Here is a 22,605-nt window from a genome sequence, read left to right as displayed (position 1 = left end):
CAGTAATGTGCTAGTGTGGGTAAATGAAGATTAATATGGAGTTGGTCCTAAAACCCTACTTTAATCTTCTGTCTACTTCAAATCTATGAATAATTTTTCTTTTCACAAATCAAGTCAGATATTTGATGCTTTTGGCTAGAGGTTTTGCAGAATTTTCAGAGCATAAATTAAAATACAATTTAAAAACAAAGTTAATAATACAGAACAAGACAAATTTGTGGACCTGGTTTATGAGAGTTAAACATGTGTAATGTCATAAAGCAGGTTCTGTAAAATTCATTAAAACCAAAGATTCACCTTTTCAGTCTGCTGTATTTCGAAAGAATTCGAAATAATATTTTCAGAACAAAGCAGAAAGGAGACCTGAATCACAAACCTGTTGGTCACAGCAGTATTCCTTTTCTGAAATTAATTTTCAGTATACTTGTCAAAATTTTTTGTAACTTAAGGTTGCTTCCCTGATACACAGAGAAAATAAAATGTAGAAGAAGATCCCTTAGCTGAAGACTTTTTCAAAGAGTAGGTTTATAAGGCTAGAGGAATCCCTTTAAATCTTAGCAACAGCCAAGTCTGGAAGTGGATATTAAGTTTGTATGTGCTTGGAAGAAATAGATATTATAATCACATAAGATGTTTTGAATATCATCAGTTTTTAGACCATCTCTTTAGAAAATTTTATATTTAATATATTCTGTCTGTCAGAGTAAATAACACTTTAATAAAAATAAAAGTAGTCAGTCAATAAACATTTAAGCATGAGATTTTTCTCAGTATTAGGCTAGCTGAAGGGAGTATATATGTATGTGTACATATATATATGTATGTATAAGTGGGTGTGTATATGTGTATGTATGTATACAAAGAGGGCACAGAGTGAGTTGAATATGAAGAGATGATATTTAAAAAATAAAATTAAGGGGTAAGAGAGGAATACGTTGGAAGGAGAAAGGGAGAGATAGAATAGGGTAAATTATCTCACATAAAAGAGGCAAGTGTAAGCTATTACAATGGAGAGGAAGAGCAAGGAGGTGAAAGAGAATGAGTCAACCTTACTCTCACTGGATTTGATTTAAGGAGGGAATAATATACACATTCAATTGGGTATCTTACCCTCCAGGAAAATAGCAGGGAAGCAGCTAAGAAGGGGGCATGATAGAAAGGAGGGAAGATTGGGGGCGGGGGTAGTCAGAAGCAAATACTTTTGAAAAGGGACAGAGTCAAAGGAGAAAATAGAATAAGTGGGGTGGGGTGGGATAGGATGGAGGGAAATATAGTTAATCTCTCACAATATGACTATTATGGAAATGTTTTACATAACTACACATGTATAACTTATATTTAATTGCTTGTTTTCCCAGTGGGGATGGGTGAGGAGGGAAGAACGGAGATAATCTGGACCTCAAAGTTTAAAAACAAATGTGAAAAAATTGTTTTTACATGCAACCAGGAAATAAGATATACCTGCAGCAGGGTATAGAAATCCATCTTTCCCTACAAGAAAGTAAGGGGATAAGGGGAGGGATAGGGGGGATATACAACAGGCCAGACTGGGGGAAAGGGTAGTCATTATGCTTGCCATGTGGGGGTGGGGGATAGGGGAGAGATGGGGAGAAAATTTGTAACTTAGAATCTTATAGAAATGAATGTTGAAAACTAAAAATAAACATATAAATTCTGAAAAAAAAAAAAAAGACTGTTCCCTTAAGTGGAAGATGATCATCTACCCAGAGAGCCAATATGGCTTCAGGAAGGGCCAAGGAACGGTTGATGTTTGTTGCCTGTCAACTCCAGGGAAATGCCAGGAGAATAATAGAGGTCTATACACACATAATATTTGCTGATCTGACCAAGGTTTTGATGCTGTCAGTCGTGAGGGCTTGTGGAAGATCACAGCAGAATTGGGCTGCCTAGAGAAGTTCATCAGTATTATACGCCAGTTCAGTGGTGGCATGTTTTCATGGGTTCTGGATAATGGATAATGTTCTCACACTTTTCCAGTCAATAGTGAAGTGAAATAGGGCTGTGTGCTTGCTGCCATACTTTTTTAGCATGATGTTTTCAGCAATAGTGTCAGATGTCTTCAATGAAGATGTAAATATCATCAAGGTCAGTTTCTACACTGATGGTAAATCATAGATGATTGTGCATTCCTTGCAGCCTCTGAGGCCGAGATGAGCTAACTTTGGCTTGATGTTAACACCAGGAATACAGGTTCTCCATCAGCCAGCACTGCACTAGCCATACATGGAACCATCAATTACAGCAAATGGAGAGATTTTTAATGCTGTGGATAAGTTCATTTACCTTGGCAGTATACTTTCCAGTGATGTACAGCTAGATGATGAGGCTGACACACACATTGCCAGAGCTGTTTCAGTGTTTGGGAAGCTCTGAAGGAAAGTATGGGAGAGAAGAGGTATTACACTACCTACAAGCTAAAGTCTACAGAGTTGTTGTGTTGACCTAATTATATGCCTGGGAACCTGGACAGTCTACCAGTACCATGCCAGAATGGAATCTGAGTGAATTATCTCAGGAAGATTATGATCACCTGTTAGGATAAGATACCACACAATGAGGTTCTTTCTTGAACTGAACTGCCAAGCATTTAAACTCTAATGCAGAGAGCACAGTTCTGATGGCTTGCCCATGTTGTTCAAATGCCAAATGTTTGTTTTCCTAAGAGATTATTTTATGGAGAACTTACACAATGTAAGCATTCACACAGAGGTGAGAAGAAGCAATATAAGGACACTGTCAGTGTCTTTCTGAAGAACTTTGAAAGTTATTGTGAGACATGGGAGACACTGGCATAGGATTGCACAGCATGGTATGCCCACATCAAAGAAGGTGGTGTATTGTATGAGCAAACCAGAATTGCAGTAGCTCAAAAGAAACATAAGATGCATAAATTTAGAGATCTCTCCACTCCAAATGTTCATATGAACTATTTGTGCCTGATTTATGATAGAGCCTTCCAAGCTTATATTGGTCTGATCAGCCATAGTTGGGTACACTGTACCTTGACCCCAACATAGTGATGACATTTTGTGCCTCTTTGAGTGTGAAGGACAACAACGAATTTCCCAAAATTATAAAAGAGAGCCGTCCCCCTTATTTGAGGTATTATATTTGCTGGGGAAACAGTTTTTATTGGTAAATTTGCTAATAAATAAATCATTCTTAGAACTTTGTACCTCAGGCTATGTTAATTTAACTGTTACATTTCTAATTAGATTTTCTTTTTGACCCTTGATGATAGAGTTCTAAGGGAGTATATATATATAAAACCTTCCTATATTAGAATATAAACAGTTCATTCTTGTTTAGGTCCTTATGATCACTTGCTTATGTTTACCTTTTTATGTTTCTCTTGACCCCTGTGTTTATATTTCACAATTTCTCTGGGCTTTTTTTTTACATTTTAAATTAATATTTAATTTTTATCCAGTTACACATAAAAACAATTTTTAACATTTATTTTGAAATCATCATTGAGAAGGCAAGCAATTTGATATACATTATACATCTGCCATCATGCAAAACATATCTATAATAGTCATGTTGTGAAAGAAAACATGGACAAAAATATTCAAGAAAAATAAAGTTAAAAAGTATGCTTCAGTATGTACTCAGACAGCATCAGTTATTTCTCTGGGGATGGATAGCATTTTTTATAAGTCCTTCAGAGTTGGCTTGGATCATTGTATTGCTTCACAGTTGATCATCTTACAATATTGCTGTTATTTTGTGTACAGTGCGTTTCACTTTGTATCAGCCCATGCAAATCTTTCTAGGTTTTTCTGAGACCAATCTGCTCATCATTTCTTAAAGTACAATAGTATTCCATCATAATCACATACCACAACTTGTTCAACTATTCCCCCAATTAATGGGTATCCCCTCAATTTCTAATTCTTTGTTCCCAGAAAGGAGCTGCCACAAATATTTTTTGTACATATAGGTTCTTCTCCTTTTTGTTTTTTATCTCTTTTGGGTACAGACTTAGTAGTGGTCTTGCTAGGTCAAAGTGTTTTTTTTAAATAGCCTTTTGGGCATAGTTCCAAATTGCTCTACAGAATAGTTGAATCAGTTCACACCACCACCAATAGTGCATTGATGTCTCATTTTTCCCACGTCCCCTCCAATATTTGTCATTTACCTTTTCTATCCCCTTAGCTAATCCAATAGGTATGAGGTAGTACCTCAGATTTGTTTTAATTTGCATTTCTCCAGTAAGTAAGTTAGAGCATTTTTTCATATGGCCATGGATAGCTTTGTTTACTTCATCTGAAAACCATTCGTATCTTTTGATCATTTATCAATTGGGGAATAGCTCCCATTTTTATAAATTTGACTCAGTCCTCTATATGTTTGAGAAATGAGGCCTTTATCAGAGAAACTTGCTTCAGCATTTTTTAAGTTAATATTGATAACTGTATTTCCCTCCATCCTATCCCTTCCACTTATTCTGTTCTCTCCTTTTACCCTGTTCCTACTCAAAAGTGTTTTGCTTCTGATTCCCCTCCCCCAGTTTGCCCTCTTTTCTATCACCCCACTCCTTTTCTCTTATCCCCTTCCCCTCCTACTTTCCTGTAGGATAACATAAATTTCTGTACCCAGTTGAGTATGTATGTTATTTCCTCTTTGAGCGTTTTCCCCTCACCTCTCTCCTCTTCCCCTTCACTGTAAAAATGGTATCTTGCCTTTTTTTATGTAAGATAATTTACCCCATTCTACCTCTCCCTTTCTTTTTCTCCCAGTACATTCCTCTTTCACACCTTAATTTTATTTTTTAGATATCATCCCTTCATATTCAACTTACACATATGCCCTCTGCCTTTATATACTCCTTTTAATTACCCTAATAATGAGACTTAAGAATTACAAATACCATATTCCCATGTAGGAATGGAAACAGTTTAACCTTATTAAGTCCCATATAATTTCCCTTCCTGTTAATTTTTTATGTTTCTCTTGAGTCTTGTATTTGAAAGTCAATTTTCTATTCAGCTCTGGTCTTTTCATCAAGAATGCTTGAAAGTACTCTATCTCATTGAATATCCATTTTATCCCTCTGAAGGATTAAACTCAGTTTTTCTGGGTAGATGATTCTTGGTTGTAATCTTAGCTCCTTTGCCCTCTGGAGTATCATCTTCCAAGCCCTCTGATTCTTTAATGTAGAAACTGCTAAATCTTGTGTTAACCTGACTGTGACTCCATGATATTTGAATTGTTTCTTTCTTGGCTGCTTGCTTATATTTTCTCCTTGACCTGGGAATTCTGAAATTTGTCTATGATAATCCTGGGAATTTTGATTTTGAAACTCTTTCAGCAGGTGACCAGTGGATTCTTTCTATTTTTATTTTATGCTCTCGTTCTGGAATATGAGTTTTGCCTCATAATTTCTTGAAACATGATGTCTAGACTTTTTTAAAATCATGGCTTTCAGGTAGTTCAATAATTTTTAAATTATTTATCCTAGATTTATTTTCTAGGTTGGTTGTTTTTCCAGTGAGATATTTCACATTATCTTCTATTTTTTCATTCTTTTGACTTAGTTTTTGTTGTTTCTTGATTTATTATAAAGTCATTAGCTTCCATTTCCTCCATTTTAATTTTTAAGGATTTATTTTCTTCAGTGAGCTTTTGGACCTTCTATTCAATTTGACCAATTCTGCTTTTTAAGGCATTCTTCTCCTCATTGGCTTTTTGGACCTCTTTTGCCATTTGACCTAGTATGTTTTTTAAGGTGTTATTTTCTTCAGTATTTTTTTTGTCTCCTTTACCAAGCCGTTGACTCATTTTTCATGATTTTCTTATATCACTCTCATTTCTCTTCCCAGTTTTTCCTCTACTTCTCTTACTTGATTTTTAAAATCCTTTTTGAACTCTTCCATGGCCTGTGACCAATTCATATTTTTCCGGGAGGATTTGGATGTAGGACTTTTGATTTTGTTGTCTTCTTCTGAATGTGTGTTTTGAGCTTCCTTGTCACCATAGTAACTTTTTCAGCAAGAATGCTTGAAAGTCCTCTATTTCACTGAATGACCATATTTTCCCCTGAAACATGATACTCAGTTTTGCTGGTTAGGTGATTCTTGGTTTTAATCCCAGCTCCTTTGCCCTCCAGAATATCATATTCCAAGCCCTTTGATCCCTCAGTGTAGAAGCTGCCAGATCCTGGGTTATCCTGATTGTGTTTCTACAATATTCAAATTGTTTCTTCCTGGCTGCTTGTAATATTTTATCCTTAATCTGGGAATTCTGGAACCTGGCTATAATATTCCTAGGAGTTTTCTTTTAGGGATCTTTTATAGGAGGTGATCGGTGGATTCTTTCAACCTCTATTTTGCCCTCTGGTTCTAAAACATCTGGGCAATTTTCCTTGAGAATTTCTTGAAGGATGATTTCTAGGTTCTTTCTTTGATCATGGCTTTCAGGTAGTCCAATAATTTTTAAATTATCTCTCCTGGATCTATTTTCCAGGTCAGTGGTTTTCCCAATGAGATATTTCACATTGCCTTCTATTTTTTTATTTGTTTGGGTCTCTTTAATAGCATCTTGATTTCTCATAAAGTTGCTAGCTTCCATTTGCTCCAGTCTAATTCTGAAGCAATGATTCTCCTCAGTGAGCTTTTGAGATTCTCTTTTCATCTGGCAAATTTGTCTTTTTAAGGCATTCTTCTCCCTATGGCCTTTTTGAGCCTCTTTTGCCATTTGAGTTAGTCTATTTTTTAAGGTGTTATTTTCTTCAGTCAGGTTGTTGACTCTCATTTCATAATTTTCTTGCATTGTTCTCATTTCTCTTCCCAATTTTTCCTCCATTTTTCTTATTTGCTTTTCAAAATCCTTCTTAAGGTCCTGTATGGCCTGTAACCAGCTCATATTTTTCTTGGAAGCTTTTGGTACAGGAGTTCTGACTTCACTGTCTTCCTTCTGTTCCATGCTTTGATCCTTTTTGTCCCCAAAATAGGAGTGCAAAGTTGGGTTGCTTTGTTTATTTTGCTTCCCTCATTTGCTCATGACTTTTGGGCTTTTTGCCACAGTAGGACTCTGCTAACAGACAAGGGAGCTTCGTACCAAATGCTGGGGTATTCTCAGCTGCCGAAGATATTAGTTGGGTGCCCTCTCTGAAGCCTCCACTTACTCTGGCAAGCTGGTTGCACACCCCAGGACCTCCACCCTAGACTGCAATCCAGATCCAAGCAGGTTAAAGCAAAAGAAATTACCCCTCAGGCTGGTCACTTGCTCCCCCTAAAATCTACAGGCCAGGACCTGAAGCAGCCACGTGTGGCTGTGGCTACAGATCCATGTGCTTCATCTGCTTCTTGCCCCGGGGGCAAAAGCCCCTGTACTCCCAACTACTGTATCCCAAAGTCCACACTGCACTGACCCCTCACTGTGTCCTTAGTATCTATGTGTTGATAATTCTGGAAACCGGCACAGCTGCTGGTGATCTGAAGTCCCTACAGCTGTTGTTTGGTTAAGTTTGCCCTGTGGCTAAAACTTTGGGCTTGCTGGGGGACGGGCTCCCAGAGCTCTGTGCTGCCTGCTTGCTGCTGGCCCACTGGGCTGTCCTCAGTGGGAGGTTAGCCTCTCTGTGTTATTTTGTGGGTTCTGCATCTCCAAAGTTTGTTCACAGTCACCTTTTATGTGAATTGGAGGAGGTGGGAGCTGGGGCCCCACGGAAGTCCTGTTTCTATACTGCCATCTTGACTCTGCCCCCCCCCCCCCCCCACTAGCATTCTTATTGCATTTATGCAAAATAATTAAACTCTTTAATAAACATTCTTGTTTCTTATTTTCTAGGAATTTTAGTTGAATGTGTGTTCAAGTTGTGTTTTTCTTTCAGAGTTTGTGTGTATATATATATTGGAGTAATTCTGGTATTTTGTCTTGAAATCCTTATAACTTTTTATGGTAGTATTCTTTTTTGTTGGCTCATCCTTCCAACCTATTTTTTGCCTTAGTTTTGATGTTAGAACTGGGCCCTACACACTTTCCAATGGAATTTCTTGGCTGGTTCTGCTGCTGCTTTCTTGGGTTATTGATTGTTGTGTTTTTCTAAAATCTTAGGGACAGCTCAGTCTGGAAACCAGAAAACATTCTGATCCAGGGCAAAGTTTAATCACTACCCTCCTGGTCTTAACTTTGCAAGTTCCTTACCTGGATTTGAGTCTGAACAGTATATCTGTGGGCCTGCCTTGGTTGGAATTCTATTATTTTTCTGCTAGACATGGCCATGTTTAGCCATTGTCAACCATCTGAATAGCTCTGTTGTTTTAGAATAAGACAGAGTCAATAAACATTTTCCAGGCACTGTGCTAAACCTGAGAAGCAGAGAAAATCATAAGACAGTCCATGCCTTCAGAGAGCTTACAGTCTAATGGAGGAAGACCATATATGACAAGGAGCTGAAAAGAAGGGGGTGGCAAGGGAGGGTGATCTGACATTGGGGCATGATAAGATCCTGCAGTTGGGATGGAAATGATCTGAAGAGGTGTGAATTACAAAGTTGAATTTCTGGAGCTCATGAAGTCTAGGAGAGTAGTTGGGTTGGGAATGGTGAGTGACAGATTTATAGGCTCTCTTTTGGTCTAGGATTCCTGCACTGGTTATTCTGCAGCAGTCTTGAGATTGGGCTGAGCACTACAATTGGGACCGTCCTCTATCTTTACTTCCAGTCAACAGAGCTGCTTCTTACTTCTGCACTTACTCCTTGTAGGTACACAACCCAAACTCTTTGACCACTCTCTCCCTTATGCTGCTACAATTAGGTCTAAGTTTTTTCCTCAGTCTTCCCTGAATTTGCCACCTAAAACTGAGTAGAGATCAACAGATCTCTGAACCCCATGCAAGGTCAGTCTCCTTTATTCTGGATCTGTGACCTCTTCTTATTCTGGTGCACAGTTGCACAGTTTCTCCTTGCATATTGGAATGCTCTGCACAGCCATTTCTGGATAGACCCTAGTATTTTCAGATCTCTGTCTCCTCATGTTACTCTGGGTTGGAAAAATGACTCATCATGATTTTTTCTTGAATTTCCTTTTGAGAACTTGGTCTGATGTATTTTACAGATTTGTGTAAAGGGGTTGTGGTAGGGAGCTTGGCTGGACTACTTCTTGCTACACCACCATCTTGGCTGTATTCCTCTTCATCACTTATTGTCCAAGCTGTTGTAGTTGCTTCATAATCGAGGTCTATTCAAGTGTCTCTCCCCTGTCCACATAGCTGCCAAAATGATTTTCCTGAAATACAGGTCTAAACATGTCAGTCTTTCTCACAGGAAATTTCAGTACTTCCCTATTACCTCTAGAATCAAGTACAGTATCCTCTGTTTGATATTTAAAGCCATTATACCTTGGCTTCAACTAGTAGTGTTCTGGTTAAATGTTTAACAACTGACTCATGGGAAGTGGGTGGAGAATGTACTCAACACCCTTTTAAGTTTAATCTGTGTTATTAAATTTTCTTTATCATTTTCTTTTATTTAAAGAAGCTATTTCTTTTTTTAATTAATTTATTTTAGTTTACAGCAGTCGTTACCACAAGATTTTGAATTCCAAATTTTCCCCCATCTCTCCCCTTCCCCCATCCCCAGAAGACATGCATTCTGATTACCCCTTCCCCCAGTCTTCGCTCCCTTCTAATTACCCTACCTTCTTAACCCATTTCCCCTTACTTTCTTGTAGAGCAATATAGATTTCTGTACCCCAGTGCCTATGTATCTTATTTCCCAGTTTCATGTAAAAATAGATTTTTTTTAAAGCAATTGGGGTTAAGTAACTTGCTCAAAGTTACATGGCCAGGTGTTTCTGGGTGGGTGCTTAGTGTCTGAGCCCGGATTCAATCCCCAGGTCATCCTAACACTGGGGCTGGTGCTCTTACTCACTGAGCCACCTGGCCACCCCTAAGCAATTGGGATTAAGTAACTTGCTGAAGGTTACACAGCCAGGTGTTTCTGGGTGGGTGCTAAGTGTCTGAGCCTGGATTCGATCCCCAGGTCATCCCGACACTGGGGCCGGTGCTATTACTCGCTGTGCTACCTGGCCGCCCCTAAAAATAGATTTTTACATTTGTATTTAAAACTTTGAGTTCCAAGTGTTCTCCTTTCTTCCCTTCCCACCTACTCTAATTTAGAAGGCAAACAATTCAATATGGGTTATGCATGTGTAGTTATGTAAAACACTTCCATAATGGTCATGTTGTGAAAAAGTAACTCTCATTTTCCTCCATCCTATTCCACCCTCCACATATTCTATTTTCTCCTTTGACCCTGTCCCTTTTCAAAAGTGTTTGCTTTTGACTACCCCTCCCACGATCTGACCTCCCTTCTACCATTTTCCTCTCTTATCCCCTTCCCCCTGTAGGATAAGATACCCAATTGAGTATATGGTATTCCCTCCTTAAGCCAAATCCAGTGAGAGTAAGGTTTACTCATTCCCTCTCACTTCCCCCATCTTCCCCTCCATTGTAAAACCTTTTTCTTGCCTCTTTCATATGAGATAATTTACCCTATTCTATTTCTTCCTTTCTCCTTCTTATAATATATTCCTCTCTCACCCCTTGATTTCATTTTTTAGGTATCATCCCTTCATATTTAGCTTACCTGTTGCCAGTGCTGTCTATCTAGCTATCCATCCGTCCGTCCGTCCATCCGTCCGTCCGTCCGTCCATCCATCCATCCGTCCATCCATCCATCCATCCGTCCATCCATCCATCCATCCATCTATCTATCTATCTATCTATCTATCTATCTATCTATCTATCTATCTATCTATCTATCTATCTATCTATCTATCTATCTATCTATCTATGTCTGTCTATCTATGTCTTTCTATTTATCTTTTTCCTCCTACTACCCTAATACTGAGAAAGGTCTCATGAGTTACAATTATCATCTTTCCATGTAGGAATGTAAACTGTGTGACTTTAATAAGTCCCTTATGATTTCTCTTCACTGTTTACCTTTTCATGCTTCTTTTGATTCTTATATTTGAAAGTCAGATTTGCTATTCAGCTCTGGTCTTTTCATCAAGAATGCTTCAAAGTCCTCTATTTCATTGAATATACTTTTTTTTCCCCTGAAGTATTATATTCAGTTTTGCTGGGTAGGTAATTCTTAGTTTTAATTCTATTTCCTCTATTTCCAATATTTTCTATTTCCAGTTTTCTATTTCTATTTCAATCTGTTTCCAAGCCCTTTGATCCCTTAATGTAGAAGCAGCTAGATCTTGTGTTGTCCTGATTATATTTCCACAATCCTTGAATTGTCTCTTTCTGACTGTAATATTTTCTCCTCAGCCTGGGAACTCTGGAATTTGGCTAAAATCTTAGGAGTTTTCCTGTTGGGATCCCTTTTAAGAGGTGATCAGTATATTCTTTCAATTTTCATATCATCCTCTGGTTCTAGAATATCAGGGCAGTTTTCCTTGATAATTTCTTGAAAGATGATGTCTAGGCTCTTTCTTTTTTGGTCATGGCTTTCAGGTAGTTCAATACTTTTAAATTATCACTCCTGGATCTGTTTTCCAGGCCAGTGGTTTTTCTAATGAAATATTTCACATTGTCTTCTATTTTTTCATTCTTTTGGTTCTGTTTTATAATTGCTTGATTCCTCATAAAGTCCTTAGCTTCTATTTACGCCATTCTAATTTTTTAGGAATTGTTTTCTTCAGTGAGTTTTTGGACTTCCTTTTTCCATCTGGTTGATTCTGCTTTTTAAGACACTTTTCTCCTCATTGGCTTTTTAGACCTCTTTTGCCCTTTGGGTTAGTTTTTTTTTTTAAGGTGTTATTTTCTTCAGAATTTTTTTGGATCTCCTTTAGCAAACTATTGACTTGTTTTTCATGATTTTCTTGCATCACTCTCACTTCTCTTCCCAATTTTTCTTTTACTTCTGTTATTTGATTTTCAAAATCCTTCTTGAGTACCTCCATAGCCTGTGACCAATTCATATTTTTCTTGGAGGCTTTTGAGGTAGAAGCTTTGACTTTGTTGTCATCTTCTGGTTGTTTGTTTTGATTTTTGTCACCAAAGAATGATTCTGTAGTCTGATTTCTCTTCCTCTGTTTGCTCATATTCCCAACCAAATACTTGACTTTCTAACTCTTTGTCAAAGTAGGGCTCAGCTTCCAGTGGGGGTAGGGGTGAGGATGGGTGTACTGTCACAGGTTTTAAGGGCTTTGTATCAGTCACTCGATTACCCCACTGTTTGTGGGCCCAGAGTTCTGGAAGCAGCTGCTGTTGCTGCCACTGCTTCCACCTCAGCTGGACTGGACTGGGCCAGACCACATTCCTCTTTCAGCCAAGTCCTACAGAGTTTTCCCAGTGACCTTCTATGTTCTCTTTGGCATTTGTGGGTTGAGAAGTTTGTTAACCACCACAGCTACCAGTGATTCAGTCCCCTTAGGTCTGCTCTAGCCCTGTCTGTGCTGGTACGGCTCATGTCATGCTATACTCTGCTCCCAGCCTGGTGTGCTATGTCCTTCCTGTCCATCTTCCAGGTTGTCTTTGGCTGGAGATTTGTTTTACTTTGTCATTTTGTTGGTTCTGTACCTCTAGAATTTTTTTAGAGTCATTTTTAACAGGTATTTGGAGGGCTTTGGGTTAATAGCCCAAGGAAGTCCCTGCTTTTATTCTGCCATCTTGGCTCTGCCCCCCTCTTTATTATTTTCTTAAGTCTAGACAGCACAATACTAAAAGCACTGATTTATAACTGAGGTATAAATGCTCTCATTGAAAACTTAACAGTTGGTTCTCACCAGATGCTATGAGTTGACTCCAGCACAATCCTGGATCCTACCTGCCTTTCTAGCAGTGTGGTCCAAAGAAGATGCCCTTTTTCTATTTCTCACACACTACACACAGTCTTTGGTCCCATACTGTTATATAAACTCTCTCACATGCCTGGAATGTGCATTCTCCTCAATTCTTCCTATTAGAATTACTGGTTTTCTTCAAAGTTTAGCTCAAGGTTCACCTTCTATATAAAGCTTTTTGTGTGTTCTTCCTCTCCTTCCAACTGCTAGTCCCTTCCTCTACAAAGTATCTTGTATTTATTTTGTGCATACTTGTTTGCCCGTTAGAATGTAAAGTATTTGAGAGCAAGGAGTAATTGTTTTTGGTCTGTACATGGTCTTGGTGATCTTCTAGTGGCAGCCATTGCTGAAGTCTGTCAAAATGACAGCAGCTGTCTTCTTGTTGATCTTCATCTCAGGGGTCATAAGTGGTTTCTAAATCAGGAATGCGGTGGTACCTCCCTAAACTGGAATACCTTGGCTTCATTCTCTGCTGCCACTTGTTCGATTTCCCCAAAGAGCACATAGGCTCTTCAACAATTGTCAGTTCCCACAACCAAAGACAGCTCTGTGCTATTTTGGGAGCAGCTGAATATTGCTGCCAGTGCATTCTGTCATTGGGTGAGATCATTCAACTCTGGTTCTTTAACCAAAGATAATGTTTCCTAACTTTTACACTTTCAACCAGCACATCTTACTGCCTTTGTGGCACTCAAGAAAGCCCCGTTATCTGCTCCAGCACTGAGACTTCCAGCTCTCAGTAAGCCATTTTCTACTTTTGTACACAGCTTCAGGGGTCCTTGGTCCCTCTCTTTGTCCTGTCGCATATTACTCTGCTCAGATTCAGTGGTTGCAGGGCTCTCTTTGCTAGTGGTAGAAGCCACCATCCTTTTGGTGGAAAAGGCAAGTGATTCGGTTTTAGGGGCCTCACTTGTAGTGCAGAGCCCCATGAAGTGGAGGGTCTCTGAGATATCACAAGCTTTCTCCAATCAGTGACTTGCTAGATATGAAATGACTGTATTGGGCAAAGAAAACACTCTATTCTCAACCTGGCCACATCACTCCCTGATGTACCTGCCTCAGGGTTGCTTCTCCATGACTGTTAGATATGGCCGATAGATCATACCTTTCTGACACCCTCTTGCAGAACACTGTCCATATCTTACTTACTGATGGTTTTGTTCTCTGCCAGCTAACCTCAGTGCCCAAGCTCTTGAAATAATTGCACTTAACCCAAGCTTGCCATCTGCCTGTGGACAAAGTGCAGCCATCTATACCATTTTCCATTATATGCCTTTAAACTTTGTCATGACATTGGGTGCTGTGTTTCAGATGAAGAAGTAACAGCTAGGGGCAGCTAGGTGGTGCAGTGAATAGAGCACTAGCCCTGGAGTCAGGGACCTGAGTTCAAATCTGGTCTTAGACACCTGACATTGGGCTAGCTGTGTGACCTTGGGCAAATCACTTGGGCCCAATTGCCTTGCCTGCCCCCCTCAATAAAAAAGGTAACAGTCTTGCTGGTGCTGCTACAGAATTTGCTGTCTTTGAGGGCCCAGTGACTGTCATCATTCTGCTTCTGTTGATTTTGACCACTCTCTATTTTACATCGATTCTGAAATTGCAGAGTCAAAACAGCGTTTTGTGCCAAGCAGGTATCTGTGGGTCTGTGTGACTGCAGAAGGCAAAACCACTTCTTACTTGGAGTTTCTCTCACTGAGTGTGTCTGTCTGTCCATAGGGGAGGGTGGGGATTTAAATTTAATGTGACCCTTGCTGCCATCAAATTTAGTACTGTATTGCTTGTAAGTTACCACTCCCCTTCTGAGTTTTCCTTTCTGTATTACCAAGAAGCAAGACCATAATGATACTATAGATTTAAGAAATTTGAAGATGTGTAGATTGACTTTTTTCTTTTCTTGATATTACCAAAGAAGATTCTTTTATTTGTGTTAAAAACCTACCTCTTTAATGAGATTAGAGACAACAAAACTCAATGTATTTCTTCAGTCAGCCATCCTTAAAATGCTAAGCTGGACCAGGCATGATATTTATACATATTTGTACTATAAGAATAATAAAACCTTTGAGGGAATTAAATACTTCCCTTCAGGAGTTCCTTGGGGACTAGTAGCCCCTGGATGATTCTTTGGTTGTGCCAGTGTTCCTCTCTTCCCCTAAATTGGTTTGGTACATGTGGGATCAGGTATTCAATCCTGCCAGTATCAGTCTTTAATCATACCATAGGGCTAATGGGAAAGAAAACTACCAGAAACTTGGGTTAGAAGAGACCCTAGCTAATGGAGGTACAAAAGTCCAAAGACCTGTAAAGGAGGAAAAGGGCTAGGGATGAAGATGCTCTGGTACTTACTTCCCTTTGTAGGGGTTGTAGCACTAGAATAGGCTCCTAGAAACCACTCACTGAAATTGAGGCCACAAGGGAGTCCAACTCCTCCTTTCCAGATCAAGGCAGTTTCTTTAGAACAAATGGGCTTATGTACAAATTTTTACATGCAAAGTAGTATGATCTTAGACCTTATTATGGCTTCACAAGGTGAACCCTGTGCTATGATTGATAAGTGGTTTTGTCTACATTAACTGATTAGGAGAAATTGTGACAAATCTTCATAAAATTCAACAGGTTATAGTAGAAACACAGTTACCTAAACCAAGTGACCCTTGATGGGATTCTTCTTCTTGGTTCACTTAGTTGCTGGGAAATAGCACATTAGCCACCATAGGTAAATGGACTGTCTTAGCTTTATGTATCATTATTGTTCTAAGACTTTGTATTAGCTGTTTTGCTAAGCTAATGTTAAAGGATGCTTCCTAGGGAGCATTTTTGGTATGTAATGCTGATAATGAACATATTTTTAAAAACTTTAAATTTTGGTTTATAGATAGTAATTCATGAGGGTGAGAGGCAAGGATCAAAGGAGGAAATTGTGAGAATCAAACTGGCTTCTCTATGAACAGCAATTCCATTTTGTCATCAATCTCCATTTTGTCATTTTCATGTAAATCTCCTGATTTGCGGGAATTCCACTCTATCACTCTCTTGCTCCCAGCTCAGAAAGGACCAAATCTTTCCAATAAGGAATCTGATTACCTAATCTTATATCCTGTTTATTGTTTTCTTTTACAGTATAAAAATCTGTTGCCAAATCTGTATTCTATGTCCTTGTGCCTTCTGAGGGGCCCTGGACCTGATTTGTTGTGCCACCTACATGCCTTGCTAATAAGTCACATGGCTCAAACTTTGTTTCCTCACTTATTATAAATCTATTAGTGACAGTCAGACTGTGAATAGCTTTAATATCAAACAGAAGAGTTTGTATTTTTCCTAAAGTCAATGGGAAAGTTCCTGAAGCTCCTTGAGTAGAGGAACAACATTTAGGAATATTACCTCTGTCCAGCTAAATATTCCTAACATTGATTATTCTGAATATTTTTCCAAATATTTAGCTGGACAGAGGTAATATTTTTAAAGTATCATTCTTAAAATTTTAGGAATATTTAATTGCATAGAGGCTGTGTGTGTTTGGAGAGGGGAAAAGATTAGATTCAAGATCAGTTAGGAGGCTATTCCAATAAAGTGAAAGGTAATGGGGGCTTGAATAAGAAGAGTGGTTGTGAATGGAAGTTGTATTGTAGTGATTGAAATCAATAAGACTTAGCAACTGATTGCATGCTAGAGTGAGTGAGGGTAAAAATTTGAGACCGACTTTGAGATTTTTAACCTGGACCTCTAGAAGAATAGTGGTCTTGAGAACTGGTGGGCCATAGTGGATAAAGAGCTGGGTTCAAATCTGCACCTAACAGTTACTGACTCTGACCTTGGGCAAATTGGTTAACCTCTCAGCCCCACCCAGAAAATTCTCTAAGACTAAGTTGCAATGCAGATGCTGTTCTGCATTGGTAGAGGGAGTTCTTCATCAGCAGGTCATTTCACTGATGAAATTACAAATCCAGTAAAAGAGAAATGTGCCGGGAAATGTGGAAATTAGAAAGAAGGCTAGGCTTATCGGGAAAAATGAGTTCTGTTTGGAATTTGTTGAGTTTGAGAAACTTGTGGGACTGAGGCTCTAGGGAGAGATGAGGATTGAATAGGTCGATTTTGGAGTCATCTGCATAAAGATTGTAATTGAAATGTGTGGAAGCTAATGGGATTCTCAAGAAAAAGAAAGAGAAAAGGAGGGGCTAAGAACAGAGCCTTTGTACAGCCATGAATGAATATGAGACTTGGATGATGATCCTGCTAAAGAGAACTGGATTGGTCAGTTCAAGGTAGCAAGGAAACCAGGAGAAAAATGGTGCCACAGAAACCCAAGGAGGGGAGAGTATTTTGAAGGGGGTGGTGCATTAAATAGTGCAGAGGAGTTAAAAACAAAACAAAACATGAGAACCAAGAGAAGAAGAGAGCGATGAGAACTAAGAAAAAGCTATTGAATTTAATAATGAAAACATTATTGATCTTGGAGAGACAAGTTTCAGTGAAGTGGTTTGGATGAAAATCTGACTATAAGGGATTGAGAAGTGAGTGGGATTAGAAGTGGAGATACCTGAGTTTGGAAACCTTTTCCTAGGAATTTGACTATGTAAAGGAGAAAGAATATAGGAATGATAGCTTGATGAGAGGGCATGATCAAGTAATTGCTTTTTAAGGATGGAAATGAGGCTTGGGATTATTTAAGTAATATTTGGAAATTCGAGAGAGAGGAGATGATTAAAGGGACAACCTGCAAGAGAAAATAAGACGAGAATCCAGGAAAGACATGGAGGACTTGGTATCGGCAAGAAGAGCTGCCTCATTCTTAGAGGCGGAATAGGAGAGAACAAGGAATGATGCTGAGGGTGATGCCAAATGTGGACTTGGAAAATAAGGAAAAGAATAAACATTTATTAAGCACCTACTATGTGCTAAGTACTTTATAAGTATTTCATTTGATCTGTACAACAACCCTGCTAAGTAGGTGCTGTTATTTTCCTTGTTTGACAGTTGAGGAAACAAAGGTAGATTGAGTGACTTGTTTGGAGTCATTCAACTAGCAAGTGTCTGAGGGAGGATTTGAACTCGGGTCTTCCTGACTCTAGGCCCAGTGCTCTATCTACTGCCCTCCTTATCTACCTCTAGAAAGAGGTAACAATTTTAAAGATGATCTTGATTTAAAATACAGATTTCTTTATGGAAAGCCATAATCTAGATAAGAGGGGGGGGGCATGATGAGAAAGCAGGAAGGAGCAGAGATAATATCACGTGGGTCTTCTACCTTTGCCAGTAAGGAGCGTTTAGTTCTGGAAACAAATCCCTCATCAGGTGCCATGGCAGCATGCTGTGCTGGTGAAAAGGACTACTAGTTTCCCACACATCTAATTGAGAAATGGAGCAACTTAGACATTTTAAACTTGCTTCGTTTATAAAGGGTAAGAGAAAACAGGAAGGAGACTTCTCCCAGGACCTGATTTCTACCAAGAAGAATCGACGGATTGGAAACGATGGAAAACTTTGCACAAAGAGATTACCTCATTCTGGAATGTATGACAATAAGGACAATGAAGGTGAAACTGGATACGGTTAAACATACCTTGTATTTTGGAAGAGTGGATTTAAAAATTAGGACTTGTGGACTAAGATACTATGGGCTAAGATAAGAAGCTATGGTCTTTAAGACGATCACACTATACAGACAACATATGGTGCAGACACCGAATATGGAAATTAATTTGTTTGGCAACACTAATTTTTATTTTAAAAAATGCTAAATTTTTATTGCTAGCTCTCGTTTTTACATTGCCTTTATGTCTAAGTATGCACCTCTCCTCTCCCTTCCCCAGAGAGCCATCCATTGTAACAGAGACTAAAAAAGAAAGGGAAAGAAACAGAATAACAAAAACAACTGATGCAGCAATCAGTTGGGTCAGTCTGTGCAGTCTGTAGAGTCAGGAAATTGCCGAAGATGTCAAAAGAGAGCAATATTCAGTGTTGGAGAAGTTGTGGGAAGATAGACACACCTAATGCATCGTTGAAGGAGCTGTGAGTCAGTTTAACCATTTTGGTCGTCAAATTGAAATTGTGAAAATGAAGTGACTAAAAAGTCCAAACGCTCTGGCTCAGAGATTCTGCTACTAGATTTATATTCCAGCATGACTCTTAATAGCAATAAAGTCCTCATATACACAAAAATATTAATAGCAGCACTTTTTGTGGTAGCAAAGACTTATAAATAGAGTAGATGCCCATCCCCTGGGCAATGACTAAAGAAACTGTGGCACATGCATTTATTGGAATACTGCTGTCCTTCAAGATGATGAATATGTCAAATTCAGAGAATTAAGAAAAGATCTACATGAATTAAATCACAGCAAAAGAAGCAGAGTCAAGGAAACCAGCAGCTAGGTGGTGCATTGGATATAGTGCTGGACCTGGATTCCAAAAGACTCATCTTTCTGAGTTCAAATTCAACCTCAGTTGCTTACTAAACTGTGTGACCCCAGGCAAGTCACTTACCCCCTGTAGCCTCAGTTTCCTCGTCTGTAAAATGAGCAGGATAAGGAAATAGCAAACCACTTTAGCATCATTGCTGAGTAGACCCCAAAAGGGGTCATGAAGAGTCAGATACGACCAAGCAACAAAAATAACATTTCTCAGCACCACATGTTGTTCATTTGGTTCAGTCACGTCCAACTCTTTTCAAACCTGTGTGAGATTTTCTCAGCAAAGATTCTCCAGCTCATTTTAGGGATGAGGAAACTGAGGCAAACAGGGGTAAGTGACTTACCTCTTTGACATGCCTTACAAGTAAGTCACATACCTCTTATTTTGTTTCCTCAGTTATTATATATCTATTTGTGACAGTCAGACTGTTAATAGCTTTAATTAAAAAAAAAGAGTGTATTTGTATGCTTCTGTCTTTCAACTGTATGCCAATGAACTAGTGAAATTTCTTAACTAATGAAACCATGATTATTCGGGTTCTATAAATTTTTTTTGGCTATAGTGTTTGTTTTTTGCTTTTAAAAGGAAATAATTAGAAATATTTTTCTTTCTAGAAAAATTGATCGCATATCAGCCAGAATTTCATGCCTTGAAACAGCGTCTCCGTATAGCTGAACATAGAATCTTGCAACGTTCTTCTGAACTAAATGCAATTTTAGAACAATTCAGACGTGTAATAGCAGAAACAAATGGAACCAAGGCTGCATCAAGTAATTTTTCAGGTACGATAAATTTTTTTTTATATTTTTATGATAGGATCTAGAAAATTTTGGAAACAGCTAGCAGGATATTAAGATTGTGTTTTGAAACGAAAGTGAATTGAAATTTTGTAGAATATTACTCATCAATCTGTGTGCTATAAACATTTATGTAGTATGTAATGTTGCATGTAGTCAGCTTTTGTTATTTTTCCCTGGGAAGCTAGTAATTAGAGGGAGAAATAGCATCATCACACATCTTCATCCTATTGTGGTAAAGTTAAAAGCTTGTCCTAACAATTAGCCAAAATTGTTAAAGAGCATATAAAAGCAAATTATAGCAGTACAGTTTACATTGGAAACAGGAAAATGAAACTTGGTTTTATTTCCTTTTTTGAAGTACAATATGAAGTGTTTAAATTGCTTGAAGTTTTACTTTACATTTTCTTATAACGCATGGGTAATTTTTATATCTGCATGATAGCATTGCAATTTGTATTTGTTACCCAGATGGCACCTTCAAAAGTAAGATTATCATATATTTTGGGCTTTAGGACTAAATAAAACCATTAACATAATTCAAGTTAAATGGAATAAATAGACCTGGACCTAAGTAGGAAATAGTCCAGATCCTACTGGATTTTTAAGACCAACTTCTCTTTATTTTTGCTTTTTGGAGAGGGGAAGGCAGGTCATTTGGGGTTAAGTGACTTGCCCAAGGTCACACAGCTAGTAAGTGTTAAGGCCATATTTGAACTCATGTCCTTCTGACTCCAGGGCTGGTGCTCTGTTCGCTGTTCCACCTAGCCAGCTTCTTAATGTCTTACAAACACCGGTTGTTGGGAGTCAAGATGGCAGAGTAGAAACATGACCTCCCTGGTACTCTAAACAAACTTTGGAGCTGCAGAACCCACAAAATGACACAGAGAAGCTAACCTCCCGCTGAGGACAGCCCAGGAGGCTGGCAGGAATTGTCCAGTGCAGTGCTCTGGGAGCCGAGCCCAGCCCCAGGCTTTAGCCCCAGGGTGGGCCTGACCAGCCTCCAGCAGGAGGGACTCCAGATCAGCAGCAGCTGTGGCCATTTCCAGATTTATCAACACATAGATGCGAAGGACAAAGGGAGAGGTCAGTGCAGTCTGGACTTTGGGACCCAGTAAGTGGGAGTGCATGGCTTTTGCCCATGGGGCAAGAAGCTGCTGAGATTGCTGGCACAGGCAGCCAGCGCCACGTGGCAGGTTTAGCTCCTGGCCTGCAGAGTGTAGGGGGACCAAGCACCAGTCTGAGAGGTAATTGCTCTTGCTTTAACCTGCTTGGATCTGGATTGCAGTCTAGGGTGGAGGTCCTGGGGTCTGTGTCTAGCTTGCCAGAGTGTGTGGAGACCTCAGAGAGGGCACCCACCTAATACCTCTGGCAGCTGAGAAAACCCCAGCGTTTGGGACGAAAGCTCCCCTGTCTGGTGGCAGAGTCCTACTGTGGCAAAAAGCCTTGACACTTGACACAGGTCAAGTGACTGAGGGGCAACATGACCAGGCAAAGGAAACAAAGCAGATTCCAACATTAGACTCCTATTTTGGGGACAAAAAGGAGCAAAGCATGGAACAGGAGGAAGACAGTGAAGTCAGAACTCCCGCACCAAAAGCTTCAAAGGAAAATACGAGCTGGTTACAGGCCGTAGAGGACCTTAAGAAGCAGATAAGAGAAGTAGAGGAAAAATTGGGAAGAGAAATGAGAACAATGCAAGAAAATTAAGAACTGAGAGTCAACAGCCTGACTGAGGAAAATAACACCTTGAAAAATAGACTAACTCAAATGGCAAAAGAGGCTCAAAAAGGCAATGAGGAGAACAATGCCTTAAAAAGCCAAATTTGCCAGATGGAAAAAGAATCTCAAAAGCTCACTGAGGAGAATAATTGCTTCAGAATTAGATTGGAGCAAAAGGAAGCTAATGACTTTATGAGAAATCAAGATGCTGTTAAACAGATCCAAACAAATGAAAGAATAGAAGGCAATGTGAAATATCTCATTGGGAAAACCACTGACCTGGAAAATAGATCCAGAAGAGATCATTTAAAAATTATTGGACTACCTGAAAGCCATGATCAAAGTAAGAACCTAGAAATCATCCTCCAGGAAGTTCTCAAAGAAAACTGCCCTGATGTTTTAGAACCAGAGGGCAAAATAGAGGTTGAAAGAATCCACCGATCACCTCCTAAAAAAGATCCCCAAAAGAAAACTCCTAGGAATATTATAGCCAGGTTCCGGAATCCCCAGATCAAGGAGAGAATATTACAAACAGCCAGGAAGAAACAATTTGAATATTGTGGAAACACAATCAGGATAACTCAGGATCTGGCAGCTTCTACACTGAGGGATCGAAGGGCTTGGAATATGATATTCTGGAGGGCAAAGGAGCTGGGATTAAAACCAAGAGTCACCTACCCAGCAAAACTGAGTATTATGTGTCAGGGGAAAATATGGTCATTCAGTGAAAAGAGGACTTTCAAGCATTCTTGCTGAAAAAACCAGAGAGAATAGAAAATTTGACATTCAGATACAAGAAGCAAGAGAAGCATGAGAAGGTAAACATGGAAAAGAAATCATAAGGAACTTAT

General features: G+C 39.1%; 1 protein-coding gene across 3 annotated transcripts in view; it reads left to right on the top strand.

Annotated features, from left to right (window-relative positions):
- The window catches only part of MGAT4A (alpha-1,3-mannosyl-glycoprotein 4-beta-N-acetylglucosaminyltransferase A), a 130,200-nt gene that overhangs the window by 29,920 nt on the left and 77,675 nt on the right, over positions 1-22,605 (top strand). For all 3 annotated transcript variants that reach the window (XM_069072969.1, XM_069072971.1, XM_069072970.1), the window contains exon 3: positions 19,850-20,017. In XM_069072969.1, coding sequence (XP_068929070.1) covers positions 19,850-20,017 — 168 coding nt within the window. The remainder of the gene's footprint in view (positions 1-19,849; positions 20,018-22,605) is intronic.

The sequence above is a fragment of the Petaurus breviceps genome, unplaced genomic scaffold (assembly GCF_028583685.1).
Source record: "Petaurus breviceps papuanus isolate PSGF00001 unplaced genomic scaffold, PetGlider_PUasm1.0 90849, whole genome shotgun sequence".
NCBI classification, from domain to species: Eukaryota; Metazoa; Chordata; class Mammalia; order Diprotodontia; family Petauridae; genus Petaurus; species Petaurus breviceps.
This window is presented reverse-complemented; position numbering and strand designations above follow the sequence as displayed.